The following is a 13,707-nucleotide window of genomic DNA, read 5'->3' as shown; positions in this document are numbered from 1 at the left end:
GGAAATATCTAACAGATTCATTGCCCATTTCTTAGTTGGGTTGGTTGTCTTTTTACTATTGAGTCATCAGAGGTCTTTATATTATCTAGATACCAATTCCTAATCAGATAACATGATGAGAAAAATATTTTTCCCATTCTGTGGGTTTTCTTTTTACTTGATAGTGCCCTTTGAAGCAAAGCCTTCAAATATGATGAAACCCAATTTATTTTTTCTTTTGTTCATTGTGTTTTGATACTGATCCAAGAAACCAATGCCAGTTGAAAGTAACAAAGGGTTTACTCCTAAGAATTTTATAATTTTCTAGCTGTCACATTTTGGTCTTTGATCCATTTTTAGCTAATTTTTGTATATGATTTCCTTTTATTTTTTTAAGTGCTGTGATCTTGGCTACCATGCAAGTCTAAACAGAGCCCTGAGGACGTATCTCTCTGCGGAGTATAACCTTGAAACCTCCAGACATGAGGGCTTAGACATTATTGAGAATGCAGTTGACAATTTGGAGCCCAGGAGTGATAAGCAGAGATTCATGGAGATGTACCCTGCTGCGTTCTGTCCACCAATGAAGTTTGAGTTTCAGTCTCACATGGGTGATGAGGTCAGTATTTGAGTATTTTAAACATAATGCATTGTCTCTAAACTTACATGACTCTTTCCCTGCTATACCCAGCAGTTGTAAGAATTCTCAATTGATTTCTCACTCCTGCCTTTGCATGGGGTCTTGGCATAATACTCTGTGATCAGCTGCTATCACTTTTTAAAGCAAGAGTCAAACACTCCAGTGCCTCCAGAGGCCAAAGAGATGGAGGTGCAAACTGGCTTGCATGTAAGCACTAAACTGTTGAAGATAATTAATGAGTTCCTCCTTTCCCTCAAGATATTCAAATATAAGTTTAAACCAAAACATTTTGTTGGCCAAATAGAAGCTATCTGGAGACTTCTTATAATCCTGATTTAAAGATCCCTATAAAGAAAAATAATTAGAAATGGCAGGAAAATGAAAGAGAGGAAAAAAGATACAAAACATTTTTTTAAGACTCAAGTTATCTCCAGACTGTTAAAATGAGCATTAGAAACGATGTGTTATCTTAGGTTCTTCATATGAATTTAGCTTTGTCTTATTCTACGCAAGGAGAGAATCCATTTAAACCATTTATGAGTTACAGTGGTATATTTATTGTCTGTGAACAGGAGGAAACAAGAAAAACCAATTATTGGAGCATGCTATATAGCACTCGGTGTCCCAGCTGTGCAAAACAATACTCATAGATTAAAAACTCAATTTTAGCTTATTGTGGTGACAGTATGTTTTTTAAAATAGATGTTAATTATAATTTCCATGGCAGATTTCTTCTTTAATGCCATAATTTCTTTGGAACACCTAATGTTAAAATTTTAAAGATATGTATGTATGTACCTGATATATTTCTAACCGAATTTTATTTTGCTTGATAGAGTGAATTACTTGATTAAAAGTGGTAAGCAGTTTTTATGCCAGTAGCTCATGAGCTTTATGGGCGAGTGGCTTATCCCACCCAGAGTTTTGTTTTTAAAACCAGTTGGTTACTGTTTTAATCTTTTGGTTATGGATGGATATGTTAAACACAGAATGATAAAATGTCACAGACAAGTGATTTCAGTTGGGTTCAGAGTTTTTACTTTTTTTAAAAAACTATTATTATTTTAATATATTAAGCCTCTTGCCCTTTTTTAGGGCCAGTTCTGCCTGTGAGTGATAGTGTCTGTGGTGTCTTAGAGGCTCCATAAAAGGAAACCCTCTTCTGCCAAGACCATTTCTGTGACCAGAAAGATGAAAAGAAATCGTTTGTTTCTAATCTGATTCTACTATGATTAAAAGTCTCCATTTTTTTACCCTAATTGAGATTGTGGCCAAAATATCTTTCTACCAAAGCCTAAGACTGGTGACTTTTTCAGTTTCATGATTTGGCTAATAGTTGGCAAGAAAAGCCATGGATGAAAGATTAAAAAAATATCACTTTTTCTGAGTTTTCAGTGTGTGCCAAGTAGTGCTGTAAGTGCTTTATGAACATCATCCTATTTCATCCCCACCACATCTTACTGTCCCCATTTTACAGACCAGGAAACTGAGGTTTAGTAACTTACCGCAGTCACCCAGCTGACTATAATTGGTAGGCTCTGCCACCTACCCTGCTTTGCCTGCATGACCATACGTTTGGATCATCCTTCACACTCTGCCAGGTACTTATTCCACAAGGTAGGTGTCAGCATCAGAGCTCCATCTCCAGCAACTGCCACGTTCTTCAAGGGAGGCTTCCTACAGCTGCTCTCTTCCCAGTCTTATCCAGGCCAAGCAGCTGCATCCCACTCTCGCCACTTACATAACAAGTTCATATTTAATGCTGAAGTGTTGAGGTGGCTGTTAAAAGTAAAACATGTCATTGGAATCTTGAGGGGATCTGCGATTCTTGCAGCCTTTACCTGGGAGAATCGTGCCTCGGGAGACTGGCTGCAGGGCGCCCTGTTGTAACTGTGGTCTCTGATTCCCCAACAGGTGTGTCAGGTCAGTGCCCAGCAGCCAGTCCAAGCAGAGCTCATGCTCAGGTACCAGCAGCTGCAGTCCCGCCTGGCCACACTCAAGATCGAGAACGAGGAGGTAAGCGTGTTTTCTGCTCCCACAAGTAATCTCATTCTAATGTAAACTGGAAGATGGTTTCTCTTGACCTAGGCATTTAACGGTGTAACTGCAATCTCTTCATCAAGCATTTTCAGCTAAAACAGGGTTCCTAAAATACTCCTTATAGAGGATAAATGCAAAGGTTCTGTATTCCACTATGAAAGTATTAGTCACTCAGTTATGTCCAACTCTGTGTGACCCCATAGACGGTAGCCCACCAGGCTCTTCTGTCCATGGGATTTCCCAGACAGGAATACTAGAGTGGGTTACCATTTCCTTCTCCGGGGTGTCTTCCTGACCCAGGGATCAAACCAGGTCTCCTGCATTACAGGCTCCCTCTTTAGCATCTGAGCCACCAGGGAAGACCGTAGATGACTACTTTACTGGGGACTCACTACATCCACAGAGCACACCTTTTCTTCTTAAATACTGAAGGTAGTTCCCAGTAGATTATCAAATCCAACATATGTTTCAAGAATCTACATGAATATGTGGAAAGAAATGCCTGATATATTAATTTAATCCTGATTTTTAAAATTAGTATGTTTTTATGCTTTTTTTTTGGTAACTTTAGATTTTTGATACTGAACATGGCATTACTGATACAATTAGTACAAAGTAGTATTTTAAAATAGTACTTGTGGTAAAAGTTATCCTCCAATTAAAAATAAAAGTTAAAAAAATACTACTTGATTGGGAGTATAAAACTGTTTATTTGCTGACATTAGTGGACTTAAATGGATAGAGCATAAAATGTGAATTATAAATACATGTTGAACCAGAAAGCAGTCGTACAGTTCAGCTGCCTGTTTCTGAAATTAATTTAATTGAATCCACATTCTCCTTAAATAAAAATAGGAACCAAAATGTTTCTTGCGTTAGTCAAGGTACTCACTTGTAACTTACAGGAACCCAAATCAAACTTAGTCCAATCTCACAGCTTACTTATTGGTCAGTGTCTGCAGTGGCCTCACTGGTGATTGGATCTGTGTCCAGATAAAATTACCAGGAACCTCTTTTCATCACTTTGAAGGCACACATTCATGTGTGTTGGTAGGAAGTCTCTCTCCATGTCCTGTACTGGGAGATCCAGGACCACAAAGTCCCTACAGTTTACCATCTCACCCCTTCTCAGCATCCTTGTCTCTGAAATAGGATCTCCCATTGGCCTGACCTAAGTCATGCATACTTTTGGTTCAGCTGTTACATCCAGGAAATAGGTTTTTCTCATTGGCCAGCCTAGTTTCTGTGCCCATTCATAGAACCATTTGATTGACAGCCCCAGCAGAAATATGTATTTCTAGAGGCAAGCAGTTTCCAAAAGGAAGGGATGTAGTACAGAAAAGGGGGGGAAAAAAAAACAAGAATTTGCCCTTGATAAAATGATCAAAATTCACTTTAGTGCCCCTGTTTTGTTTTAATTTCACTGAGATGTTTTGAACATGTGAATTTGAATATGTGAATGTATAGTTGTTTCTGTTAAGAAAGAGGACCATGTTTCTACACCAGAATAGTTTGGTCAAAACCCATTGCAACCTTTTTTGGTTCTTTCTGAAAGAACCAAACCACCTCTTATGCAAACATGGGTGTTTAAGATGCAACCAGCATGATTAAAACTTCAGTCCCTGTGTAAAGTCCCACTAATGAGCTTTTCCCAAGGAGAACTGTTGCTCTCCTTGAGGTGTTTTTAGAGCGTAGGGTTTTGGCTTGGCATCACAAAATACTCACCTAATAGCAGTTTACTGGATCCTATTAGGCCTAGGGTTTGTATGCGTAGTGACTTCCAATTTTTTTTTTTTTTAATGCATACGCTCTGGTGGTTTTATTTGGAAACAGCCTCTAAACTCTAGGGAAATAGTGTGTTATACACAAGGCCAACACTGGCAGCGCACAGACCTGTTTTGTTTGGCTCCCACAGTTTAGACCTATTAAAAATGGGAAAGTGTGGCAACTCTGGCCCTGTGCTGCCTCAAGAAGGGAAAGGCTGGGGTACTTGAATTCCACTTGGCCATAGTCATTCAGCTCCAGATTTTCTTCCCGTAGACTAGTCCATTTACATTACCTGTCTGGCCTCTGCAACCCTTTGAGTTTGTGACCCTCGTCTTCTCCTATGGGCATAAAGTGAAGAAGCACAATTACTTTATAAACTAATAGGAGTAGACAGTGCTTTCTGAGGGCTATTTTTTTTTTTTTAATTTACTGTAGAAACAAATGAATTAGATTGTCCTGAAGTTTCTTGTGGGCATGATGTAGTTTATGATGGCTGGATCTGGAACAAACTAGTAGAATGGAATCCCCGAGGAAAGTAAGATTTAAAGTGGATTTATGACAATCAGCAGATGTCCTTAGGTATAGAAAGAGGGAAAGAGGCTTCAATATATTTCAGAGTTGGAGACTAAAGCAGTTTGGTTGTCACCCAGCCTCTCCTTTGGACATAAACTGAAGGTGAAGTTGAAATCATGTAACCAGAAGCATTGAGAGCCAACTTAAGGAGTTTTAATGCTGTGGGTCAGTTCATTTCAGTACAGTAAATATTTATTGAGTGACTCTTACATTCCACATATTTTGCCAGGTGTGGAAAGTACAGAGATGAATAAGTTACAGTTAGCTTGTATCTAGTGGAAGAAACAGTCTATAACAAGTCATATGTACAATGTGAAAAGTAAGGGAACTAACTTGGGAACAACATAGCAATCATTGTTGATTTGAAGGCCCTGTATAACACTTTTCTCCACCATGAATAAGAAATTTGCCTCTGATCTTCCACTGATAGAAGGACAGAAAATTGACACCTTAGTAACAGATCAAAATGTACAAGAAACACATGCATAATTCTGTATAATTTTCTGCCTCTGTACAAACTTATATATATACTCATAAAGTCTAAAATTCACTGGAAAGAGTTCAATTAACTAAAAATAATATGACTGCCCAGTGAAAAGATCAAAGTTGAGGGAGAATTTCATCCACACTTAATAAAGCTGAGATAGGGGAGCTAGATAGAATATGACTCTTTTTACCCAATCTTAGACAACCATAAATACTGGGCACCCCTTGGAACTATAGAAGACCATCTTAAGGGAGAGCCCACAGACCACGTCTGGTCACAAAGTTTATTTGCTATACAGTGCTTAATTTTTGTTTTCAATTGTTACTGTCATTTAAAAATTGAAAGTTTTGCCTAAAAATATAGATTTTTCAGCTTGTAAAAATGAGTTCTTAACATTACTAGACCTTTATTTCTGTAGGATGGTAACTGACTTGGGCTAAATAGTATATATTCCCCTTAGACATAGAACTCATGCTTCCAATTTGCCATGCTCACCACTCAGCCCACATGTCTATTTTCATTACTCGACTGGTCCTGAAATATATCTGAATTTTTAGCACTTGTCTTAAAGAAAAGAGAGCAGTAAGCATTTGTGAAATGTCTTCATATACATTTGCCTTTACATTTGCCTGTTAAATCTTTTTAAATGAGCTTGTAATTTCATTATGCTGTAAACTTGTACCTTAGTCTTATGATTCCAACTTCTAGTCAGCCAATCCACAAATACTTATTACTGTCCACCATTTATTGTGCCCATAGAATTAAGCAGGGCCTGCTGCCCATATAGCTCCCAATTTTTTCTTCTTTTTTTTTCTAACTTAAATATGTAACTTTTTATTAAAACTTTAAAGTGAAACATTAATAAACATTACTATTAAAGGCAACACTTTGAAAGCAACCTAAATCTAAATGATCATTTATACCATTCTCACTATAAACATTTTCCAAACTCTTTCCAGCCTAATGTTACACAGCTTTGTCCGCTTTCTGAACGTTTACAGCTCAAGCGAAATAGGGAGATTCAGAGGTACAGACTTCCAATTACAAAATAAATTAGTCAAAGGGGTGAAATGTACAGAATGAGGAATATAGTCAATAGCTATGTGATATCTTTGTGATATGTGACAGATGGTAACTAGGCTTAAGGTGGTGATCATTTTGTAACGTATGGAAATGTCAAATCACTGTGTTGTACGCCAGAACTAATACGATGCTGTAGGTCAATAATACTTCAAAAACAGACAAACATATAGAAAAAGAGAAGGGAGTGGAGGGGAGGGGGAATTAGATGAAGGTCATCAAAAGGTACAAATTTCTAAGTTATAAGATAAATTTTTATTTAATACTAGGGGTGTAATGTACAACATGATTAATATAATTAACACTGCTGTGTGTTATATATGAAATTTGTTAAGAGAGTAACTCTTTTTTTGTATCAGTGAGATGATGCCTATTCACTGAACTTATTGTGATAATCATTTCATGATGTATGTTAAGTCAAATAATTATGCTCTGTATTTTAAACATATGCAGTGATATATGCCAATTATATCTCAACAAAACTAGAAGGAAAACGAAAGAAAAAAGGAAGAAAAGGGAAGGGAAAGAAGAAGTTTACTTTTAGGCTTTGTCATAGGCATTTCAGCTTAGGGTCATTCTTGTGGCTTTTCTGTTTCCAAGCTCGCTTCTGGAGGAATTTCCCATAGGTCACAGTTCCCTTTCCTTAGAGGTCCTTTCTCCCTTTGTTGCAGGAAATGGGATGTGAGAGGATGGTCATGTCAGGTTTCAGGCGAGTTCCTAGAATGGGCCACCAAGTGAGGCTCCTTGGCTTCACACAGGAAAGGATTCAAGAGTGAGGAAAGGTAAAGTCAAAGAGAGTTTATTTAGAGAGATAAACATTCCGTAGGCAGAATGCTGTTGTCTCAGAAGCAGCCCAGGATGATTAGTTTTTATGGGCTGGATAATTGCATAGCTAACAAATGGGAAGTGTATTCTATTTGGGACAAAGGGCAGAGATTTCCAGGAATTGGGCCTCAGAACTGGCACAGTTACTGTGAATGTGTCCTTTAGCGTATGCTAATATATTGCATATTAGCATATGCTAATTAGCCAAAGATGGAGAAGCTGTATACAGTCAGCAAAAACAAGACCAGGAGCTGACTGTGGCTCAGATCCTTATTGCAAAGTTCAGACTTAAATTGAAGAAAGTAGGGAAAACCACTAGACTATTCAAGTATGACCTAAATTAAATCCCTTACAGTTATACAGTGGAAGTGAGAAATAGATCAAGGGATTATTCTGACAGACAGAGTGCCTGAAGAACTATGGACAGAGGTTCGTGATATTGTACAGGAGGCAGTGATCAAGACCATCCCCAAGAAAAAGAAATGCAAAAAGGCACAGTGGTTGTCTGAGGAGGCCTTACACATAACTGAGAAAAGAAGAGAAGCTAAAGGCAAAAAAGAAAAGGAAAGATATAACCATTTGAATGCAAAGATCCAAAGAATAGCAAGGACAGATAAGAAAGCCTTCCTCAGTGATCAGTGCAGAGAAACAGAGGAAAACAATAGAATGGGAAAGACATTTCTTCAAGCAAATTAGATATACCAAGGGAACATTTTGTGCAGAGATGGACCCAGATAAGCATGATGGTGTGATCCCTCACCTAGAGCCAGACATCCTGGAATGCGAAGTCAAGTGGGCCTTAGGAAGCATCACTATGAACAAAGCTAGTGGAGGTGATGGAATTCCAGTTGAGCTATTTCAAATTCTAAAAGGTGATGCTGTGAAATTGCTTCACTCAATATACCAGCAAATATGGAAAACTCAGCAGTGGCCACAGGACTGGAAAGGGTCAGTCTTCACTCCAATCCCAAAGAAAAGGCAATGCCAAAGAATGCTCAAACTACCACACAATTGCGCTCATCTCACACGCTAGCAAAGTAATGCTCAAAATTCTCCAAGCCAGGCTTCAACATTATGTGAACCGTGAACTTCAGGTGTTCAAGCTCGTTTTAGAAAAGGCAGAGAAACCAGAGATCAAATTGCCAGCATCTGTTGCATCATCAAAAAAGCAAGAGAGTTCCAGAGAAACTTCCGCTTTATTGATTACACCAAAGCCTTTGACTGTGTTCAGTTCAGTTCAGTCACTCAGTCATGTCTGACTCTTTGCAACCCCATGGACTGCAGCACACCAGGCTTCCTTGTCCATGACCAACACCCGGAGCCTACTCAAACTCATGTCCATCGAGTTGGTGATGCCATCCAACCATCTCATCCTCTGTCGTCCCCTTCTCCTCCTGCCTTCAATCTTTCCCAGCGTCAGGAAGGTCTTTTCCCAATGAGTCAGTTCTTCACATCAGGTGGCCAAAGTATTGGAGTTTCAGCTTCAACATCAGTCCTTCCAATGAATAGTCAGGACTGATTTCCTTTAAGATTGACTGGTCGGATCTCCTTGCACTCCAAGGGACTGTCAAGAGTCTTCTCCAACACCACAGTTCAACAGCATCAATTCTTCAGCACTCAGCTTTCTTTATAGTCCAGCTTTCACATCCATACAGGACTACCGGAAACACCATAGCCTTGACTAGATGGACCTTTGTTAGCAACGCAATGTCTGCTTTTTAACATGCTGTCTAGGTTGGTCACAGCTTTTCTTCCAAGGAGCAAGCGTCTTTTAATTTCATGGCTGCAGTCACCATCTGCAGTGATTTTGGAGCCCCCAAAAATAAAAAGTCTCTCACTGGTTCCATTATTTCCCCATCGATTTGCCATGAAGGGTCCGGATGCCATGATTTTCCTTTTCTGAATGTTGAGTCTTAAGCCAACTTTTTCACTGTCTTCTTTCACTTTCATCAAGAGGCTATTTAGTTATTGTTTGCTTTCTGCCATAAGGGTGATGTTATCTGCATATCTGAGGTTATGGATATTTCTCCCAGAAATCTTGATTCCAGCTTGTGCTTCATCTAGCCCAGCATTTCACATGATGTACTCTGCATATAAGTTAAATAAGCAGAGTGAAAATATGCAGCTTTGTTGTACTCCTTTTCCTATTTGGAACCAGTCTGTTGTGCCATGTCCATGTCTAACTGTTGCTTCCTGATCTGCATACAGATTTCTCAAGAGGCAGGTCAGGTGGTCTGGTATGCCCATCACTTGAAGAATTTTCCACAGTTTGTTGTGATCCACACAATCAAAGGCTTTGGCATAGTCAATAAAACAGAAGTAGATGTTTTTCTGGAACTCTCTTACTTCTTCGGATATGAGAGCTAGACTATAAAGCTGAGCACTGAAGAATTGATCCTTTTGAACTGTGGTGTTGGAGAAGACTCTTGAGAGTCCTTTGGACTGCAAGGAGCTCCAACCAGTCCATCCTAAAGGAAATCAGCCCTGAATATTCATTGGAAGGACTGATGCTGAAGCTGCAACTCCAATACCTTGGCCACCTGATGCGAAGAACTGACTCATTGGAAAAGACCCTGATGCTGGGAAAGATTGACGGCGGGAGGAGAATGGGACGACAGAGGATGAGATGGTTGGATGGCATCACCGACTCAATGGACATGAGTTTGAATAAGCTCCAGGTTTTGGTGGTGGACAGGGAGGCCTGGCATGCTGCAGTCCATGGGCTCACAAAGGGTCGGAAGCAACTGAGGGACTGAAGTGAAATGAACCGGATGTATTACAATGAGTGTATAATGAGGCTCAAGGTGTACTGGGAGTTGAATCTTCTGCCATCTTGGGCCCAATTGTTTCCATCAGTTTCTGTTGGATCCTCAATGGCTGCGTCATTCTTTGAATGGTGGTGTACTTCCCTCTTCCCTCCCGTCTCACCTTTATCAAAGCCAAAGAAATGGGAAATGAATTGCATAAGTAAAGCAATTAGGTCTTCCTCTTTTTTTAGGACAGTCTTACTTTTAACTTGTTGGCCCCATTTTCAGACCATTTGTACCAATATTTGGTTCAGTAAATATAGCTTTCACAAGCATGTCACTTCTATGCCATAAGTAAAACTGTGACACATATGAAAACATCTAGTCTCTCTTAAGTTATAGTGGATTTAGCCCCCTGAAGGGAATAGAAATGGGAATAGTCTATAATGAATTCTTCACTTAAGTTGCATCAGTGTTTAATGAACATATAAATTTTGCTGCACCACTTAACGTCTTTCATCAACAGTTCACAGACTATTCCCAAAATACAGTCCTTATACAGGATATTTTCAAGAAAAATGAATAATATTTTAAGCAAACGTGTGAGATAATTTTCATGGCATGGGTAATTGAAGGGGAAAGTAAGAGATACTTTGGTTATACCTTCTGTTATCAGTTATACTTTCTGTTACCCAAAAATTGGTGTTTGCCTCTTGGTAGATGTCAGAAGATGCAGCCAAACCAAAGCGCAGGAAGGTTTATTATTTCTTGCAGCAAGTAAGAACATTGAAAATCTTTCCCAAAGCAGTGTCTACTCAGCAGCAAGAATTCGGGAATTTTAAACCTAAAGGCAATGGCACCCCACTCCAGTACTCTTGCCTGGAAAATCCCATGGACCAAGGAGCCTGGTAGGCTGCAGTCCATGGGGTCGCTAAGAGTCGGACACAACTGAGCAACTTCACTTTCACTTTTCACTTTCACGCATTGGAGAAGGAAATGGAAACCCACTCTGCTGTTCTTGCCTGGAGAATCCCAGGGGCGGCGGAGCCTGGTGGGCTGCCCTCTATGGGGTCGCACAGAGTCGGACACGACTGAAGTAGCTTAGCGGCTTAGCAGCAAACCTAAAGGCACATGCATGTTGTGAAGGGGTTTAAGCAGAGGAAAATTTCAGCATAGACCTGGGGGCAAAGATCAGCAGAATCCAAGCTTTAGTTGATTGAGATCAAGAGGGTCAGTATCTTCATTGCATCCTTTACATGGGTGGGAGCCTTTGAGTTCCTACAGAACTCAAAGATATATTATTATGTGTTTTCCTTGAGGGAGGACTAGAACTCTGCCTTATCACTGCACTACTGTTTGACAAACTGTTCTGTGTTCCCTTGAGATCATGGATTACTGAGACCTTTTCAAGGGCAAGCACTGGGCTTAGATCACAAAATAGCGGAGGCTACAGTGGCTCCTCTTATGTCAAGAAAGCCATTCATTCCTGGTTGTCTTTCTCTGGGGACCCCCTAACCTATCTGCTTTACATCTCTATCTGTGGTAGAAGAATCACATCTCCCTCCCACATCTCCCCTAATACCACGGACTGCAGCAGAATCCCAGGCCATGTCCATCATTGATCAGACTCTTAAGGGCAGTTGTCAGATTCTTCTGAGACTTGGTGTAAGATGTGAAGCTTGATAACCACTTAATCGTGATTGCTGTGTCTGATGATCTCTGTGGCTTTAGCTTCATGTTTCTTTACGTAAGTGATTCTTACTTGCCTAAAACCTTCTACTGATGAGCTTGACAATAAAAGCCTAAGTAAAAGCTAACTGCCCTTTGTCCCTTAAATGATAACATCATCCTGGCCAAAATTGAAAAGAGGGTCAACTGTTCTTCATTGAAAACATGTATTTTTAGAAGGGGTCTGTGGTGTGTGTGTGTGTTTGTGTGTAAACATGTATTTTTAGAAGGGGTGTGTGTGTGTGTGTGTATTTTGTTTCAAATAAGCTTTAACTTATTGGAGGGAGGGCCTCAATCCAGGAGAATACCAAGCAGAATGAGAAGAGTTTCTGCAGATGGTCTAAAAGTGACCGGCAGGCTAGGACATCCAGAAGAAAATGGCAGAGCTCAGGATGACTGTCAGCAAGGAGACCCTGTGTTATTGGTGTATGCCAAGCATTCCTCTGGAGTCTGTCAATTTGGAAGGAGGAAGACTTCAGCATCCACCATCCATTCAGTTCATTTTCACTGCTGTCTGGAGAATCTGCTGTGTTCCAGACACCATGCTGGTTAATAAGCTGTCCCTGACCTCAAGGTGCTCCCGCTGGAGACAGAAGACAGAGGCCTTCTATACAGTGTGGTATAGCTGCTCATAGGAAATGAATTTGAGAGCATGCTCATCAGACCACTGTTGTTAAAAGGTCCACCTAGATGGGTCATTAAATCAGAGTCTAGCAGCTGTAGTAAAGCAGGCTTTCTGAGATGCGGCTGACTCAGAGACATTGTTCAGAGAGCTCTAGGCAATGATGATGTTCTCATCTTTAGATTAAGTTGTATCATTGCTGAGAACAAATTTTGCTCAGAAAATTTTGTTCTCAGAAGTCAGGAGAGCCTGGTATTTGTAAACAGGTGTCTTGTAAACAGGCATCTCAAATGCAAGTATGTAGATTTTAAACTTGCATCTTAAATGCAAGTAGGTAGATTACTAGTGTGAATTCCCAATCCGAGGGGAGGGGTAGCAAAAGTTGAACTGTTTTTTCAAATCTGGCCACACCTTACCCAGCACTGTGCTGGGTCACCTGCATCTGTGCCCCCTGTTGAGGTACCAGGGGCAAAGGAAGTATGCTGCCCCTGCCCCTGCCTTATATGGCCTGTACCAGCAGTAAGCTTCTGTACCCTTGGTCGATTAACTATGGCATTAATCCAGTTCGTATGTGTGGGTGGATGTATGTGGTCTCTTTCTCCTAACTTTTACTAACTCTGAAATGATACAGTGCTGTAATTGAAATACGTTCAAGGTCAGTGTTGGCAAGGAGGGAGTAGTTAAGTGGGGAGGTAGGACAGGGCTCAGGAGTTAACCTTTACCAATGGAGTGACAAGTCTTAAAGGACGAATAGGCCTGCAGCAGGTGCAAGACACCAGGCCCAGTGCCATAAAATAATGTCTGTGTTAGGGGTTGAATTGTATACGCTCCCCAAACTCATATGTTGAAGTCCTAACCCCCAGTACTTCAGAAGGCTGCCTTATTTGAAGATATGGTGATGTCACAGAGGTAATCAAGTTAAGGCGACTCAGTGGTAAAGTGGTAAAGAATCTGCTGCCAATGCAGGAGACATGAGTTTGAGCCCCGAGTCAGGAAGATCCCTTGGAGAAGGAAATAGCATCCACTCCTGTATTCTTGCCTGTGGGAAGTCCCATGGACAGAGGAGCCTGGCAGGCTATCGTCCATGGGGTCCCAAAAGAGTTGGATACGACTTAGCAACTAAAACAACAGTCAAGTTAAAGGGCCATCATTAGGTGGACCTAACCAGTGGGATCAATGTCCTTATATTTAGGGGAAATTTGAACACAGAAACACAGAT

At 40.3% G+C, this 13,707-nt stretch overlaps 1 protein-coding gene across 3 annotated transcripts in view; it reads left to right on the top strand.

Moving 5' to 3' along the window:
• Positions 1–13,707, top strand: part of SRGAP1 (SLIT-ROBO Rho GTPase activating protein 1) — a 298,498-nt gene that overhangs the window by 221,178 nt on the left and 63,613 nt on the right. For all 3 annotated transcript variants that reach the window (XM_005680226.3, XM_005680227.3, XM_018047993.1), the window contains exons 7-8: positions 377–598; positions 2,534–2,635. In XM_005680226.3, the coding sequence (XP_005680283.1) occupies positions 377–598; positions 2,534–2,635 (324 nt within the window). The remainder of the gene's footprint in view (positions 1–376; positions 599–2,533; positions 2,636–13,707) is intronic.

This window comes from Capra hircus, chromosome 5, assembly GCF_001704415.2.
Source record: "Capra hircus breed San Clemente chromosome 5, ASM170441v1, whole genome shotgun sequence".
NCBI classification, from domain to species: domain Eukaryota; kingdom Metazoa; phylum Chordata; class Mammalia; order Artiodactyla; family Bovidae; genus Capra; species Capra hircus.
This window is presented reverse-complemented; position numbering and strand designations above follow the sequence as displayed.